Genomic DNA, 17251 nt, shown 5'->3' with positions numbered 1-17251 from the left:
GAGGCAATTGGCAGCTGTTGGCGGTTCCAGTGTTTGGTAACTGATAAAAGCCGCGCCGTTTAACCTTCTTCGCACCTCTCCTCTCCTCTCCTCTCCTCTCCCCCTCCCTCTTCTCCTCCTTCGCCGCCCAGTTGGTGAGCAAAAAACAAAAATTAAATAACGAACCATGGCACCTCATAATGATGTCCGCCTCGGCGCCTCCTCGCTCCACCTCCACCTCCCCGTTACCGTTAACCCACTACCGCCCGCTTATCGGTTGGCACCTTTTATCGGGTCGCTTAGGAGAACCTCCACTTGGAGGCCGCCTACAGCAGAGGGTGAAAATAATAGCGCCACTGGCGTCTTCCGCAAAATGAGCGAGCTCTTGTTACTTAATTTTACTTGCTGGTAATTATTGTTTATGGCTCTATTACGGGTAGATGCAAGTAATAAAAGCTCTTAATTGCATAACCATTAAGAGTGCAATGCCCTACAGGTTAAATATTTTTTTAAATATTTAAGATACAAATATTTTAGCTTCTGAAAACCCTCCTCTATAACTATAATAAATAGTTATGGAAATTCTTTCTTTATACACCTTCTATAATTTTTACTCAAATTGTAACTATGCAGATGGGACAGTCAGCCACATGTGTAATAAAAAAAAAAGCGAAGCGGGTGAATAAAAGAGCCCCCATAGATAAGTCAAAAGCAAAGTCGAGGCGACGGTTACCCATGGTCGAAGCACATTTTTTTGTTGTTTTTGTACTTTTATTTTATTTTTCCTTACTTTTTTCAGCCGAGTCTTCGTACTCGTCTGTTCTGGTGACTAATGCTTTGCCGACGTTTATTCATTTTTTTTATTCGTTTTGGCGATAGTAGGATATTTTTATATTCAGCGAGCCAGAGAAGAGCGGAAAGTAGAGTAAATCTTGGGCGCAGAGGGGTAATGTGACGACAGCGGCGATTCGCCAGTTTTCGTCATCGTCGCCCAACACTAATCTACAAAAAATTCCATTTTCGTTATCTCAAAAAAAAAAAATACTAGAAAACTAATTCATACAATAAGTTAATGAGTTTATTTGTTTATTAAAATACAAAAAATATGTTTTGTTTGCTATAATGCCTTTTATAAGTAAAATCATAGGAAGTTTTATAAAGGGAATAAGAAAACAGAGTATCCAAAACCTGTTGCATAGTGCCGAAACTGAAATGGTTTTCCATTTGCCTTTCCTTGACGCATAAAAAGCATTGCCATTTTTTTGAGTTTTTAATTAATGCAGCTGCCATCGAATGCGAAATTGTCTTTGGTCTTTACTATTTTAATCACAGACTCGTCCCGTTTCGGCCTGCTCACCAATTAGCCGAGTTAGAGTGCGTTTCGGTGGCTTAAATTGGCCATTTGCATATTGATAAGAGGGTGAATAAGTAGGGTTAGCGAAAACAAGGTTAGGTGATTGTATATTAAAGATGCATAATGTTTAAATTGTATTAATATTAATGAAGAGGAAAATAGTAGTCATTCAACATATTTATCTTTAAGATTATTTTAACTCCATACTTTTCTGCATTGGAAATATAAATATATATATACATTTTTAATATTGTACCTGCGTGTGTGCCTTTGTGTTTGTGCAAGTGAAGGTGTCAATGTGTCAGGTCAATTAATTGCCGATTGAAATCGTTTTTGCGGTTTGTTCTTAGTTGACCTCTCTCGCGCATGTTTGTGCCGGCCATCGCTCATCGTCCACCGCCCAACGCCCACCGTCCACCGGCGGCTTCTGTCCCTTTTGGTAATTGACTTTCCATCTTTATGACCCGGTGACAACGGGGAGGGGGTGGGGGGTGCATAATCTTGTCGCACTTCGCCTGAATGTGACATTTTGCCATTGGGCTCCTAATATCCTCCCCCAACGGCGCGACCGTCTGTCTTTGAGGCAAGCGCTTAACATAGGAATTCAATTTCCTGCAAGTGTCTCCTTGAAGTATCCCAGCCCCCTCTCGATTTCACAACCCCGCCCCACTGATTTGGAATTCCCCTCCCCGCCCCACAGGAAATGCTCTTGAAAAATACTTTACGCTTAAGTTGTGGAGACTGAATAAAAAACACAAAAATGTGTATCGCAGCGGTTAAGCTTTAAATTGTTGTTGTTGTTGTTGTTGTGTTGGTGTCCACCGGTAACCCGCTGAGTCTCCTTCACCTTGACAATGCCACAGTGATGCAATAACTGTGTGGCATGGGGCCTGAAGGTCGACACGGAGACAGGAAGCTGACATTGCCGTGCAGTAAATAAAATATCTTAACTCTGCTGGAATTTAGTCGGGAATTGAAATTGATAGGGCCGGGCCGGCATTTCTCCGGGGAACATTCACTTTAAAGGAGCTGAAAAACTGTGAGAAGGGTAATCCTTGTAAAATATTTACCGGTATTTAGAAGGCAAAGCACAGACTTTAATATAAAAAGTATTTTATTAATTTCATGAGTTCAAATATTTTTTCTTTTACATAATTTATTAATTTATCCATTGTGCTTATAATTAAATTAGGTAAGGTAACCCCCACTAGTCTTATAAACTGACTAAGAAGTTCTTTCGTGCATTACCTACATATTAAACCCATTACATTCCTCCTTCAAGATTTATCCTCAAACAAATCCCCGAGCCTTCCTAGAAATGCAAACGCCTGGCTGAAATTATATTTCAATCAATGCAAATCACTGTTTATTTGTTTTCCTTGGCAATTTGTTTCAATTTGATGGCGCAAAACATTAATTGAAGTCAACCACATTCTGTGTGGGTGGTTCGGTGGTTCAGTGGCTCAGTGGCTTAGAAGGAGGCTCCGGGCTCTTGACATATATGTTTGTATATTTGTGTGTGCTTTTATTGTCCTTGCTGCGGTCTTGTCACTAATTTGATTTGCTAGTTTGCCCTAGTTCCTCGACTCCTCCAGCACCACCCTCTCTCCTTTCGGGAAATTGAAATGAATTATTTGTCATAAGACAGCGGCAAATCCTTGGGCCTTCTGTGTACTTTATTTTATTTCTTTCTCGCTTGGTTTTCTTTTTTTTTTTCTCCTTTTTTGAGCTGTCATTTTGTGGGCCAACTCTTTCTGCTCGGCTTTGGCCACCCTCTTTTCTGCCTGACTTTGCATAAATGTAAACAGATTTCCCTGCCGGGAGTTGGCAAACATTTTTGCTAAATTGAAAAGTAAAGCAAACAAGTGTAATATATATTTGTGTGGATTATATAGCTGCACACCTGAATCATAATCGGGCATCAGTTCGGAGATAAGGCATCGCTATAAGCTTTGAGTTGTATATAACTTTGCTTATTTCTTTTCTATGTGGTTCTCATTTTTTCTAACTTCGAAAGTGGCACCACCCTCAATTAGCAATGAAAATCACGTTGCTAGGTGGATCCACCATAAATATATATTTAAGATGGGGTGTTGGCAGGTGGAAGGTGAGCTGTCATTTTGATATTCGATGCGAGTCGATTAGATTCAGATTCCTGCACATATACTATATACACAGTGACTGTTCCGTCCGTCCAATCATTAACATTGAACAGTTGCCGTTGCCATTTTGGTTTTATTGCTCGGCGCCTTAATGGGAATTGTGCAATTTAAGATTTGTTTGCACAGTTGCAATGTTTATGCCTTCGAGTAAATAAATAAATATTTATCCCTTTGCCTTTGCTGCTTGATTTAAAGATACAATTGAATTAAAGTGCCGTTTGCTAATATAAGGAATATTCCGGCAATTATCTGAAATTATGGCTCGATTGAAACCGAAGCTGCAAGCAATTAAGACAACTATGTATTTCTAGTTTAAGCTTGTGGCTTGCCGCTGCATAAAATTTGAAAAATTTCAATTTGCAACTGACTCTGATTTATAAAAAGTGAGGGAGGCATTCCAAAAACTGCAGAGGCGAGGAATTTATTAATAAAGCGTGGCTTGCAGTTGATAATAAACGTCAGCTTAATTAATTACTTTCGCAGCCCTCGTCAAATACTTGAGGTTTCTCCATCTTGGCTCCCGTTCTCCGTTTTCCGTTCTCCATCGTTAGCCCGTTTTGCTCTGTTTCTTCTCGGCTTTATCCCCACTTCTCGACCTCGAACCCCCCTGCCAGATTCTCTATTCCCTATTTTCTTTGTCTCCGAGCGATTAACATAAATCCCTGGCACGTGCTGAGAGTTGCTACGTTCCAGTTTTATTTGCATTCTAAAAATTGTATGCAAATGCCACTGGATGAGATAGAGCTCTTTGTTTTGTAACAACCGTAAGCGTTGGAATAAATGCGATAAGAATGCCGAAATAAATCAAAACCAGAAGCAGAAGCAAAAGCAAAAGCAAGCCGACATCCCGGGATTTAGATTCAGATTCCGATTCTGATTCTGATTCTGATTCTAATTCCTATTCCTATTCCGCTTGTGATTTCCCGAATCAGATTCAGAGATACGGATACAGATAGCGGAGGTGTGAACATTTGTGTGCAATCGCCGTTAGCGAAAATTCGAAATCTGGACTGTGTGCTCAACTGCTTTTCCTCGCCTCGGAAAACTCTCTCTCTCTGGCTCGAGGCAATTGTCCGGAGAGCGAGTGCGAAGCTAACGGGCAGCCAGAGCAACTGGAAAATGCAACAGAAAAAACAGCAGCAGTAGTGTTGAAAAGAAGAAAATGGAAACGGAAAACTGTCAGTCTGAGGTCATTCTGCCAATTATAATGCAACGAAGGACTGCCGGCGATGATGAAGTTGATGTGGCACCAAGAGGGGCTGGCGGAAAATGTGAAGATGACGATGATAATGGGAATAGAATTTTAGAGTTGCAGCCCAGTGGTTGTTTTAAGCAGTGTACAAAGTATTGGCCAACACAAACCTTACTCTTTTCCGTCTGACTCTAAATTGGAATAATCTTTCTTAATACCAACAAAACAAAGTGTGGAATGAAAAAGTTACCACTGTAACGAGGAATCCACTGCAGAAGAAGAAAAGAAAATGATGTGCAGATTGATGATGAGCTGGTAAACGATGATGGTGGTTGCATTAAGCATGAGTTTATCCATTAGAATTCAGCAGCGGTCTGCCTTTCAGCATTCCACGGGAGAAGCGGAGAGTGGAGCCGGAAGGCGGCGGATGGCGGATGGCGGAGGTCAGAGGGCAGCGTAATGCAGTGAGAAATGCCGGAAGAAAGTAATACATTCACCTTAAGTAACCCGTAAACAGGAGCCCGTAAACCGAAACCACCAGAATGTTCCGCACATCATTGCAAATGCATCAGAGAAAGAGAAAGAGAAGGAGAAGGAGGGAGGGGGAGGGGGGGAGAGAGAGGGGTTGTGGTGGGGAAATGTCGGGAAAGTCGGGCGGGCAGCGACAGACGGAAATGGAAATGGGCTAAAGGACACGTGTATATCGCCCTTGCAACATTGCAACATTCATGGCATGTGGTTGACTTAACCCCTTAAGCACCCCGCACTCACATTGCATTCAAAGGGGGTCTTCTGCAAATAAACGCGGGGTTAAACGATAAACGATAAAAGTTTTATTGCCAAAGTTTGGAAGGCTGCAATAACCAATCGCGAACCGAAGAGCACATTAATGGCTTTATATATATATATTTTTATTGGCATTTTAAATTTAAAAATTCCCTAAAAGTAAAATAAAAATACAGTATTCCATGAGTAATTGTTAATTTATTTCCATACAAATATATTTAATATAATGTACAAAAAACTACATATTTTTTTTGGATAATTACAATTTCATGATGTGAAGTCCAACCGCACTTTTCCAAATTAAATATTCCACACACCCAGGACTTTTCCGAGGGTTCGAGAGTGTTAAGGTTCGGTTCACATTCCGTTCGGTTTCGGTTCGTTTTGATTCCGATGCGGGTCGAGTTCGCCGGGGTGGCGTATTGTACGATGGGGGATCGGAACGATTGGAGTTGGGGGCTTTGAGGGGGCTCGTCGGTCTCAACCGACAAAACAGTTCCGGTTCAGTAGACTCTAAAGTGATTGCGGCGACACGACGGGTGGGCTTCGTTGGATAACCGTAGCCTTGGGCTCCCCTTTCCTCCTGGCCACCCGGTGTCCCGGTGTCCCAATGTCCTGGTGTCCTGGTGTCCTGGCCTGGCCACCTCTTGCTTAATGGTCAACAATGTGGTCGAAGGCTTTTCGACCGATTTTCGGCCTACTCAAAGAGCAGCGCTCACATGAAAAGGCAACTGTGTCACTCTCCCGAAAAAGGCTGATTGCAAACCCACCAGATGTGTCGTCACAGTTCTTCCTCGGCTGTTTCATTAATCTGGCCTCTGGTCAGCAGAGTCGTTACGTAAGGAATGCCAAGGGGGAAATTGAGGGTTTCCTAACCACTTTGAGCCGCTCATTTGCTTGTGTGCACCACTTTCAAACGTGTTCGGTAAGCGGCTTTAAGTGGGGTCGAAACTGAAAGAATACGAACCATATAGCTATTATTAAAAGGGTTATTAGATGGTCCTCAAACTCATTAAATATTCAACTATTTTTGGGGTGTTTTAAAAATGTTCAATTATTAATGGTGGGCTCATCAACTAAATGGTTAATATAAGTAAATGAAATAGAAGTATGTAAATAGCCTTAAAGGTACCATAAGCATAATAAACATATTAAGATTGTGTATCTCTATTATTATTGTACTAATAATACCTCCTCTTTTTTGCATTGCCTCTTCCAGCTGCCAATACTACGTGAAGAGCCATCCATGGGTGCTGGCCTACCAGGGCGTCATCACATTCTTCGTGCTGGCCAACTTCACGCTGGCCACGTTCATGGACCCGGGCATCATCCCCAAAGGTATGTAGCGTGCTGAGCAGGGGCCAGCGCCAATCGTCACGGCCTAAACTTGACTGCATTCTAGCCTCGCCCGACGAAGACTGCGAGGAGGAGCTGCGCGCCCCGCTCTACAAGAATGCCGAGATCAACGGCATCACCGTCAAGATGAAGTGGTGCGTCACCTGTAAGTTCTACCGCCCGCCACGCTGTTCCCACTGTTCCGTATGCAATCACTGCATAGAGGTGAGTCCTTCATTTAAATTATCGTATCGAAGGTACTAACTAATTTCATCATCCTTTCCAGACCTTCGATCACCATTGTCCGTGGGTCAACAACTGCATCGGCAGGCGGAACTACAGATTCTTTTTCTTCTTCCTCGTATCGCTTTCCATTCACATGCTGAGCATTTTCTCGCTGTGTTTGGTCTACGTGCTGAAGATAATGCCCAACATCAAGGACACGGCGCCCATTGTAGCGTATCCTTTTTCAAAAATACAATAGTGAACAAAAAACAGAATTGGTTAAAGGAAACTTTCAATACCATTAACTTAAATACCCTTTGTAAAGATTGTTCCTTTAGCCACATTTATTTCCCGCCAATTGGTTTGCCTTAACTTATTTCGTATACAGCATGATCCTGATGGGCCTGGTGACCATTTTGGCCATACCCATTTTCGGTTTGACCGGCTTCCACATGGTCTTGGTGTCGCGGGGTCGAACGACCAACGAACAGGTCACGGGAAAGTTCAAGGGCGGCTACAATCCATTCTCGCGCGGCTGCTGGCACAACTGCTGCTACACACAGTTCGGACCACAGTATCCCAGGTGAGTCAGTCGGTCATTCAGCCAGTCAGTCATCTATTCGGAGGCCCCACTGTGACACTTTTCACTCGAGGGAGTCCGGAAATTACTGCAATAAATACGCAAATTGGACAGCCAATTATTGGCTTCAAATTACATGTCCTTCGGCAGGCAATTTAACTGCAAATTGAAATAATAGTATTTTAGATTGTAAACATTCGAGTTGTGTTGCCAGTTATATTGAGTTTGGCTCCCTTGGTGATATACTTTACCGGGATTGCTGAGAGTATTTAATATCAACATAATATGGAGATGTTTTCAAGGTTCAATAGTAAACAACTTACATAGGGTGTAATTAGTTATATTTCGAAATAAATAATAATATATAGCATTATGTTAGGAATAAACAGATTCATTAGAGACATGCTTATACTAATATCTATTGATTTCACTCTTATTTTGCATTCCTTATTAATTAGTTATGTAACTCACTATATTTTCAGCCTACTGAATCCGAAGAAGTACGCATCGCGGCGATCGCAGGTGCAGAATCAGGCGATCAGCACCATTTGCAACGACCGGAGCGGCCAGCAGACGGGCGCCGGGGGCGGGGCCGGCGGCAATGGTACCGCTGCAGCGGCCGGCGGCGGTGGAGCGGGCGGCGGGGGAGGCGGTGGCGGTGGCGGTATGCGAGGCACTGCGGTGCAGTACTCACCACGCTCATTCTACGACGCGAGTCGCGAGAAGCGCGGAATTCAGGTAAAGACTTATATGGCCGAGGGCAATGGTTATAATCAACGGTCGGGCAGCACAACGCTTTACAGTAAGGTGGGTAAACAACAAGATTTTGCAATATCACCGAGAAAAGCGAAGCAGTTGCTATGCGAAACTCAGATTCCTACTACATATATCTATGTATCCTATATCTATTGTATCTAATGTACCACCAATAGTGTGCCACAGGTGGTGGCACAGCCATTGCTCAAGTTTTCCAAAAGCTTATTTGTTACAAATACACCTTGACCAACTTTAGAAATTGAAAATACCTTTAGGTGTTGGTTCTATAATAATTTACTACAGTTTAAACGATTGTTCTACAGTTTAATAACTATTTTGTGTGAATTGTAATTGCTAATTTAACTGATTTTACACTACTGGCTAAAAGTTCACTTGAAATATCAATTTCAAATCCCAATGAAAAATCAATTTTTAATTAAAGTATAAAGTTCTTGTTGAGCAATTGCTGAAGCCACCTGTTGTTATTGTTGTTATTGTTGTTGTTGTTGTTGTTTGGCTTAGTAAATGTTGTTGTAATCGTAATTTGTGTTTACTTTACTGTAATTGTAACCGTTAACAGTTGTTTGTTTATGTTTGTGTTTTTGATTTTGTTTTCATTTCTCATCTCGCCTAAATGTAAACAATTTCCATTTGATTTTCTTGACCTCTTACTTCTTACTTCTTGGTTCTGTTTCTATTTTCACAACATTTTCCTTTGCTCATTTCGTATGATTTATCATTTGCTGTAATCCCCAAATAACCCCCCGTCAGCCCCGCCCCCTACGCCCCCCACCCGCTTAATGCTTTGACTAATTAACTACAAAATCGATATAAATATAAACATATACATATATACCGCTCATATATATGTAGAGAGCTTTGTACTATATATCGGCGCAAATCTGTGAAGTATCTTTGTGTTGTTGTTGCCGCTGTTGTTCTTGTTGTTTTTGATTCGTTCCCTGTGTGGGCGAATAAAAGTTTTTCCGCTTTTCCCCAGCTGCTCCACACAACACATCCTTCAATCCCATTTTCCACCACACCTCCACCTCCAACCGCTTTTCCGTTTGCACTGCAAAACTTTTTTGGCTGCCGCTTCTTCTACATCTTCTTCTGCTGCATTTAGTATTATTATTTCCCAGCTTTCCCTCGCAAAAAACAAAAACAAAACAAAAACCGAAGGGGTGGTAGGGAGATGTTAGTTAGTTGGTAGTGCCACGCCCGTTTAATTGAAGGACAAGCAAACCAAATGATGCACAACCATTTAGAGAAAGCAACGCTCACCATCTCAAAACTTTTCCGTTTCTCCCCCCTTTGTCACCCTCTCCAATGTAATTGCTTTCCACTGTCCTTGACATCTCATGAAAAATACAGTGAAGGCTCGGCCTAACGAACACTCCGAGTAGAATTAGTTGTATCTGTCACTGTATATAATTGGGTATCTATAAATAAGCAATTTGAAAGGGCTTTAAGCACAAACAAATTTTATCACTCTTCCTTCTAATAAATCGTAATTGTTTTTAATGCATTTGTTTGTTAGAATAATATCTCTACCTTACCTTTATTCGTTTGGAAGTTTAGTCCGTCTGTGAAGTTTAAGAATATTTCAACGCAGAGAACTTTGAACAAATTTCTTCTGATTCCGCACTACTATACGAATTAAAATCTAAAAATATTCAGATAAAATGGTTTACTTAAAACTTGAGCAACCCAAAACCATAAACTTTAACAAAACCACCTGCTGCCATCCGCTCCTGTTGACCCTAAAATCTTAACAAAAACCAATTAAAAATCACTTTGCTGCAGATTAAGTTTCGCCAAGCGAGAAAAGCGTAGAGCGAAAAGCGAAAAGGCTTCATAATTTTCCATTTAAATTCAGAAACTTCGGACCTGCCGAAGCGGTGTGTTCGCTTCTCTAGCTTTCCACATAGTCTCCTCAGTTTGTTATTCATAATTTCCTGGATTTATCTCCGCATTAACCCCCCAAAAACCGCACTTTGCATGCATGCGGCTAGAATTGTTTAGTTTGGTTGACTTTATAAGTTGCTGGATATCCCGCTATTATATGCGCTGCATTTCCTCTTGATTTCTATTTTGTTGACTTGTTGACTCGTTTTCATTTTGCTGGGCACCTTTAACCCCTTCCGTTTCCGTTACTGCGTATATATCGTTTGTATATGCCGCCCAGAGCTGTCGTTATATCAGTATATATATATAGAAGTATATAGCATACATACTTATATCGAAAAGAATTGGTCGCATTTCCAAATAAACCAGCCAAAGATAAAAGAAAACAAAACCAAAAACTCTACACTTACTGCAAGCACCGAGAAAGGTAAAAAAAAAAAAAAAAAACAAAAATATCAAGAAAAAAAATTCAAAACTAAGAAAATTATTTCTAATTTTATGGATCGATTGATTGATTGACCTTGACTTGCCCCGGAGAATCATTGATTTTAATTTATTGTCCTCTTATGATTTATTTTCCTGTGTTGTTGTCAAAATTTTGTATTTCTATCCCTATATATCCTTCTCTTCTATTGACTATACTTTTGTCTATCCAGTTTTCCCCTTCTCTTTATCACCAGTCTGCCACACAAACTAATTCGAATGATTACAAACTATTGGGAAATATTTTATTAGTCACTGTTTTGCCAAGATAAACTTTGAACCCAGAATGCAGTTATTTATTTCACTATTTAAGCGTTCCTAAATATCAATCATTTTAAACACAAAGGTTTTTACCGAGAAATATATATCTAAAGGGTTTCCTTCCGTTTTCTTTATTATTTTAAAAATGTTTGTCATTACGCAGTGCTTTTTCGAGTTTTCCTCTTCTATTCCATCTCTGACTTTTCCACACTTTTTCTTGCTGACTCTTTGTTCTGAAGTTAATTACTTTGTGGAAAGAATTTCCACTTTGGGCTTTCCACTTTAGGGCACAGTATGCGTTAAACTACAATTAATTAGCTGGGGTCGCGGGGCTAGAAGGAGGAGGCACCCCACCCACTCCACTTCACTCCACTGTCCACTATCCACTATCCACTATCCTCCTTCCCCCACCCAAAAAACCAAAACCGAAAAAAAAGAACATCCTCAGTTCCCTTATTTTGTGACATTTCCGTTTCATTTATTTTCATTTCTATCGTTATCTGTTACGGCTTTCATTTTCACAGGATTTATTACATTTTTATGAACTGGGGGCCACCTATAAATTCCTTTTTTTTTATTTATAATCACTGGAAGAATTCAATCCCTAATGTTTTAAAGTTTTAATCGTCGGTATTTTATATGAAAGTGGCACCCTAAACAATTTCCTAAAATTAATGTTCTGTATGAGTTTTACTTAAATGTGATTTTTACAAGGATAATACAAATTTAAAATGTTCCCCTAAATATGTCTTTAAATGCGTGAAAATGAAACTTGATCAGTCCAGTTTTTCTATACTTTCCATCTTTGTTTTTACTTTTCCATTTGTTTTTTGGAAATGATCGCAACTAAATGTAGGCCTAAGTCTGTGTCGATCTCATCTCTTTTTCGCCTGTTTTTCGTGTGTCCTTTGCCAGACGAAGACTAATGGATCGCCTTTCGATAATCCCCTTTCCACTTCGCAGCTTTCGCCGGGACGAGAGTGCTCCGATACGGATCTGGAACCGCCGCCCGCCTCCCAGAGTCAGGACTGCGAGCCGACGCCTCCTTTGCAGCGGCACAACTCCAGCAGCTTCTACCTGCCGCAGGTGAGCGATGCCGGCGGTCTCAACGGCAGCGTTTCCACAGGCGGCGGAGGAGGAAGTGGCGGCGGCGGCGGTGGCGGCGACTCACCACGTCACATGCGTCTCTACCATCCGCGTCACAGTCCGCACGCGAGGCCCCGGTGAGTTAATTAGGCCTAATCAGTGTGGATTTAAGCCAGCTATTTGCTGCCTTCAGCAGCGGAGCGGGGGCCAAAAAGGGGGAATGGAGAGCCGCACGCACTATGTGTCCCTCGATTTCCGGGAATTTTACTTATTTATTATTCAAATGAAATAATAATTGGCTGCTCTACTACAGAGTGCCTTGGATTTCCAGTGAAACTAGGGTAGAATCACTTATACGACCTGTGTTATTAGTGGCTTTTATGTATTTTTATGTTATGTTAAACTATGAGTTCGGGGAAATCCGAAGAATGAAGTGCTTTGAATAGCACATAAATTGATTTCTTGGTTAACTTTACATATTAAGTATACGACTTGTTTACCCCTTACCCTGATTTCTTGAACTACTTCGTACATTACGTATACGACTAGTTGTACAGAGTTACTTTGTATTAAATAGGTGCCAATGCTTGTATTATTTTTAAAACACCAATGAGTTCATTTTTGTACAAAATGTAATGCAACAAATATGTATGTTTAATAGGTATTTTCAAACTGATAGGAATTCCACTAGAAATATGTATTACTTTGCCCCTTTAAGTTCTTCCACACACATACTCGTAGTTCTTGCACAAATTAGTTTACGGTGACGATAAGTGCACACATATGTTTGAGTGCATACTCGCATATAGTCAATCGCATCTGACCGTTGTCGTTTTATCCCCGCAGGGGTCTGGATCCGCAGCGGGGCTACACGAGTGACGCCCTGTCGCCGGACCATCCCGTTGGCTATGCCGTCGGCGTCGGCGTCAACGGACCGCAGCAGCAGCAACAGCAGGCGCTGGCGGCGGCAGCGGCCGCGGCGGCGGTGGCAGCACAAAATCAACGCAGCGCGACGACCACGGCCACGCCCACCATGCAGCAGCGGATCAAGCCGCTGGGCGTGGCCACGCCCCTCGTGATGGCGAGTCCAGTGCGAAGGTGAGTGCGCCTCCAGTCTCAATTTACCGCCATATGTTTTCACGGTCCCCCACCGCCCAATTGCCCCGCCCAACGCCCCCGCCCCTTTGCCTTTAGTCGTTGTAGTTGTTGTTTGTTGTTGTTGCTGCTGCTCCCGAAGCTTAACCCTTTTAAGCCCGCTGGCGATACAAAGTTAAACTCCCTTAAACGCCACGAGTTGGACTTAAATCCAAGCTCTGTAGATCAAAGTACTTTAACTAATCAATATAGTGCTTATTATTTGTTTATATTTGAATCACATAACTTGTTATTTAAAGTAACAAATTTAGTATCAATATCATTCAAAATTATATAATTTTTTGTTGTTTCTATCCACATGTGTTTAGGTTTGAATATTTCTATGATTTATCCTAAGTAAATTCCATTTTTTTGTAATTCCTATTAAGTTTAAAATAACTTATATAACTTAAAAGGGTTAAGCGAATTGTATATGCGCGAATTTCCTTGTATGTGTGATTGTGCCTGTTTAGTTGTGTTGATTTTGATAAGCCAAAACCTTTAGTTTTAGCTTTACCGTTTGTTTGTTTATTGACTTTAGCTACTTCGCCGCCTCCAGTAATTTTCTTGTAGGCGTGAGAATCAAAAGTGCTTCAACTATACTTATGACAATATTTAAAGCAGAAATATTATTATTTCCCTGGGAGAAATAACTGTATGAAAGGGAACTACACTTTATCGCTCTCCCTTTCGCACCTGTGACCGTTTAGATGAGTAGAAAAAGAAAAAGAAATGGGATAGATATAGAGCGCGAATATGAAAGAGATGCCCTGAGGGTCAGTAACCCCGCTTCTATATATTTACAACCCACTCTATTTGTTGCTCTTTTGCGTCCCCTCATCAATTTGGTTGTTTTACCGCTCATTTCACTCGGCTCCTTTTCTTTCCACCTTATAAACTAATTAATTATTTTTTCCCACCGTTTCTTTTTCCTTTTTTTGTGATCCGTTGATTTGATCGATGTAGTCAATACTCAAATTCTGAGAACAGTACTAATTCCTAGGCTTAGCTTAAAAAAAAAGAAAACCAAATCAAAGATGAAACTACAGAAAAACCCAAGAAACAAAAACATAAAATACGAATATTTTATAAGTCGATTAAAAAGAGAAGAATAAATAAAAGAGTACGAAATACATAAGTAATGCAATGTGTAAGTTAAGCCCGAAAAGGATAAAAATGATATCGAAATGCAGAAGGGAACAAAAAAGTTAACTGAACCGGAAACCGAACCAAAAAGAAAAACCCAATTGTTTCCGTTTCGTTGTCGTCGTCTCTTTCTTGCGCTCTCGCTCTCCACTCTTCGCTCTTTTTTGTCAACCTCCACCCGAACCACTGAACCACTGGCAACCACTTGAACCACTCGCGAACTTGAACCACTCTGCAAACCGTTAACCGAACCGAACCGATCCGAAATATTGTAATCCTTCTACTTTCTTTCTGCCGCGCGAGGTGAGTTTTACTTTCTTTCTTTCCGTTTACTTCCGTTTCGCTTTCATTCTTTCGTTCCTTACCGTTTTCGTTTTCGTTTTCGTTACCGTTTCCGTTCATTTTGGTTGCCGTTTTCGTTTTGCGTCCGCCTTTAACCCTCCTTCACCCAATCACATGCGCATTTAACCCGCGGTTCAGGTTCTCCCTAATCCATTTGACCACGTTCCATCCTTCGGCATTCTTTCATTTCTGTGGTTGTTTGATTTTATTGGAACGGCATTTCGATTTAACAACGAATATCTCCTGTGATCTATATTTCTGTTGATCAAGTAATTATTAAAATAATAGAGCTTATCGAAGGGTTAACATTAGGTTTAGTGTGAAATCTTTTACTCCTATTTAACATTCCCATCTTGTTTCTTTTGTGTGGATATAATACAATAATAATGGAGCCAAACTATTTATTTTAAAAAGTTCTGATACAGTTCAGTGATTTCCTTGAAATAATTCGATTTGTATATAATCCAAGTGATCGGTGTAACACAGCTGTCAAATATAGTACAAAGTTCGGGCAGAACTCAGAATCGAGCTCTCTAAAACACATTGGAAAGACGGAACGTAAATTTTTTGTACACTTTTTTCATTTTCGGCATTCGGCTTTATCTTTTGTCTCGTAACTTTCCAATCGAGAAGTCGCAGGATTTCGAAGAGAATCAAACGAAATCAAGGGGAAATAAAAGATAATAGCCATTAGTAAATTCGTAGTGTGGATAGAGAAAAATATAGAGAAGCCACCATGAACCAGACACAGAATCTCAACAAATCCCTGAATCTGCTGGACAAAACGCTTCCGATTTCCGTGGTCACTGCTCCAGAATTGCGAGCTCGTCGACAGTTCAGCTTCAATGGATTGCAGTACGAGATGAGTGGGCTGTTGCCACGACCGCCTCCTCAGCAGATGCGCAGCAGATTCTCCAGACTTCGAGCAGGTGGAGTGGAATTGGAAGCAGGGAAAGGAAAAGCAGGGAAAGAAGGACTTGGAGCTGGAGTTGGAGTCTCCAAGGAGAGAATGCAGAGTGTTGGCTCCAGCCAAATCATCGCCAGCAAATCCTTCGTGGAATCGGCTGGCGGCGATGGTGGCCCACCTTCAGCGGATCAGAAACGAGTTCTGCCCAAACGAGTGCACTTGGGTGAGCGAGCCTCGCCGACTAACGCAGGCATTCGGATGCCCAGGGTGCCAAGTGAGCTGGAGCTGCCAAAGGAAGTGTCTCGAAAACCTCAATCGATTTATGGCAGCCAAACGGACTTGCGGAGCAAGAGGATGAAGTACGAAGAGGACTTGAAAAGGGAACAGTATCGGGAACACTTGAGGAGGGAGAGGAAGGAGCGCCGCAAGCAGATACAGATGGAACTGGAGGGCAGTAAATCGTACGAGAGTGCCGAGGGTGACCTTGCCGCCCAGCAGAGCTGGCTGTTGGCCCAATCCCTGCTGAGGGCCTACGGGAGTGGACTGGTCCAGTCGCCGGCCGGCGAGGGAAGCGCCGCCAAGATGGACTACATCACACTGGCCGGTCTGGTGCTCGGCTGCCTGGCATCCCATGTGCTCTTCCTGCTCTGCTGGTACTTCAGCTGGCTGAAGAACCAGGCGGTGGGGATGCGGCGGCGCTTCCTGGGCAACGCCAATCTGTGGGAGTTCTTCGACCTGGAGGACACCAGCCGGTACTCGGTGCAGACCAAACTGGTGCTGGCACCGCTGATCGTCGTCTGCGGCCTGCTCTACTGTGTGGTCAACATGCTGCATCTGGTGGTGCAGGTGGTGCGATCGGATGTGCCGCGCACAGTGGTTGTCTTTGTCCAGCGGGTGGCGAACAGCGGACTGATCGGAACGATAGCCATGGCATTGGCCGGAATCGGAATCGGAGTCGGAGGTGCCGGAGGAGAAGCTTTGCGGGGACGCCAACAGAAGCCAGCGATGTCTTAAGCCACGTTCTTTGTCCCCGAAAGATCAAGGAATATGAATATTGGATCTGATTCCACATCTAACAGCCTGATTTAAACCGATTGCTACCTGGTCATTCATCGTGTGTTGGTGGCTAATTAGCAATAAAACAAACACAACTAAAATATTGGGTCATCGAATTGTTTGTGATTTATTAACAACAAGAGATTGCCCTCCCACTTCAGATAACCTACAATTAAGTTAAGCCTAATAGTAGTCAGAGTTTAGGATTTAAAAGGTGACTCGGGATAATTTACATGTTCAATAATATTTAATTACTACTAAACATGTTCTAACTGCAAGTGAGTTTATTTGCTGCAGTCTGCCAGTATTTTATTGTGTCGATAACTTCTCGGTTACTAAACGATCCTGACACCAATTTGTGGTTTTAACCCCCGTTGCAAGGCCATAATCTCACTCATATCCGATCGGATCAGAACACCCAATAAATATCCGTCCTTCGCTCATTGATCGCTATCGTTTTTCTAACCGTCAGTTAAGTTCTAACATCCAGGCGTTAAAACTGCTGCAGCTTTAGTGCTCTCTCGGCATGCTTTTCGAATGATTATTCTGCATTTTACTG

General features: G+C 41.9%; 2 protein-coding genes across 5 annotated transcripts in view; both read left to right on the top strand.

The window, feature by feature from the left end:
- Positions 1-17251, top strand: part of LOC108097518 (palmitoyltransferase app) — a 30674-nt gene that overhangs the window by 10781 nt on the left and 2642 nt on the right. Inside the window, exons 2-9 of one of the 4 annotated variants that reach the window (XM_017199844.2) lie at positions 6693-6811; positions 6876-7033; positions 7095-7267; positions 7422-7616; positions 8096-8351; positions 11985-12244; positions 12954-13205; positions 14208-14272. In XM_017199844.2, coding sequence (XP_017055333.1) covers positions 6693-6811; positions 6876-7033; positions 7095-7267; positions 7422-7616; positions 8096-8351; positions 11985-12244; positions 12954-13205; positions 14208-14244 — 1450 coding nt within the window. In that variant the 3' untranslated portion in view covers positions 14245-14272. Of the gene's footprint in view, positions 1-6692; positions 6812-6875; positions 7034-7094; positions 7268-7421; positions 7617-8095; positions 8421-11984; positions 12245-12953; positions 13206-14207; positions 14273-17251 lie in introns of those variants that run through there. The other 3 variants (XM_017199843.2, XM_017199846.2, XM_017199845.2) reach the window with 3 other exon arrangements.
- LOC108097520 lies at positions 15235-16803 on the top strand. The gene has a single exon (XM_017199847.2). The coding sequence runs from the start codon at positions 15466-15468 to the stop codon at positions 16648-16650; it is 1185 nt and encodes a 394-aa protein (XP_017055336.1). The 5' UTR covers positions 15235-15465; the 3' UTR covers positions 16651-16803.

The sequence above is a fragment of the Drosophila ficusphila genome, unplaced genomic scaffold, assembly GCF_018152265.1.
Source record: "Drosophila ficusphila isolate 14025-0441.05 unplaced genomic scaffold, ASM1815226v1 contig_197, whole genome shotgun sequence".
Classification (NCBI taxonomy): Eukaryota; Metazoa; Arthropoda; class Insecta; order Diptera; family Drosophilidae; genus Drosophila; species Drosophila ficusphila.
Note: the sequence above shows the minus strand (reverse complement) of the source record. Positions and strands in the feature narration are given on the sequence as shown.

Bases quoted from the DNA above. Each gene is read 5' to 3' on its own strand.
- LOC108097520 (XM_017199847.2), top strand. From the start codon at position 15,466: ATGAACCAGACACAGAATCTCAACAAATCCCTGAATCTGCTGGACAAA.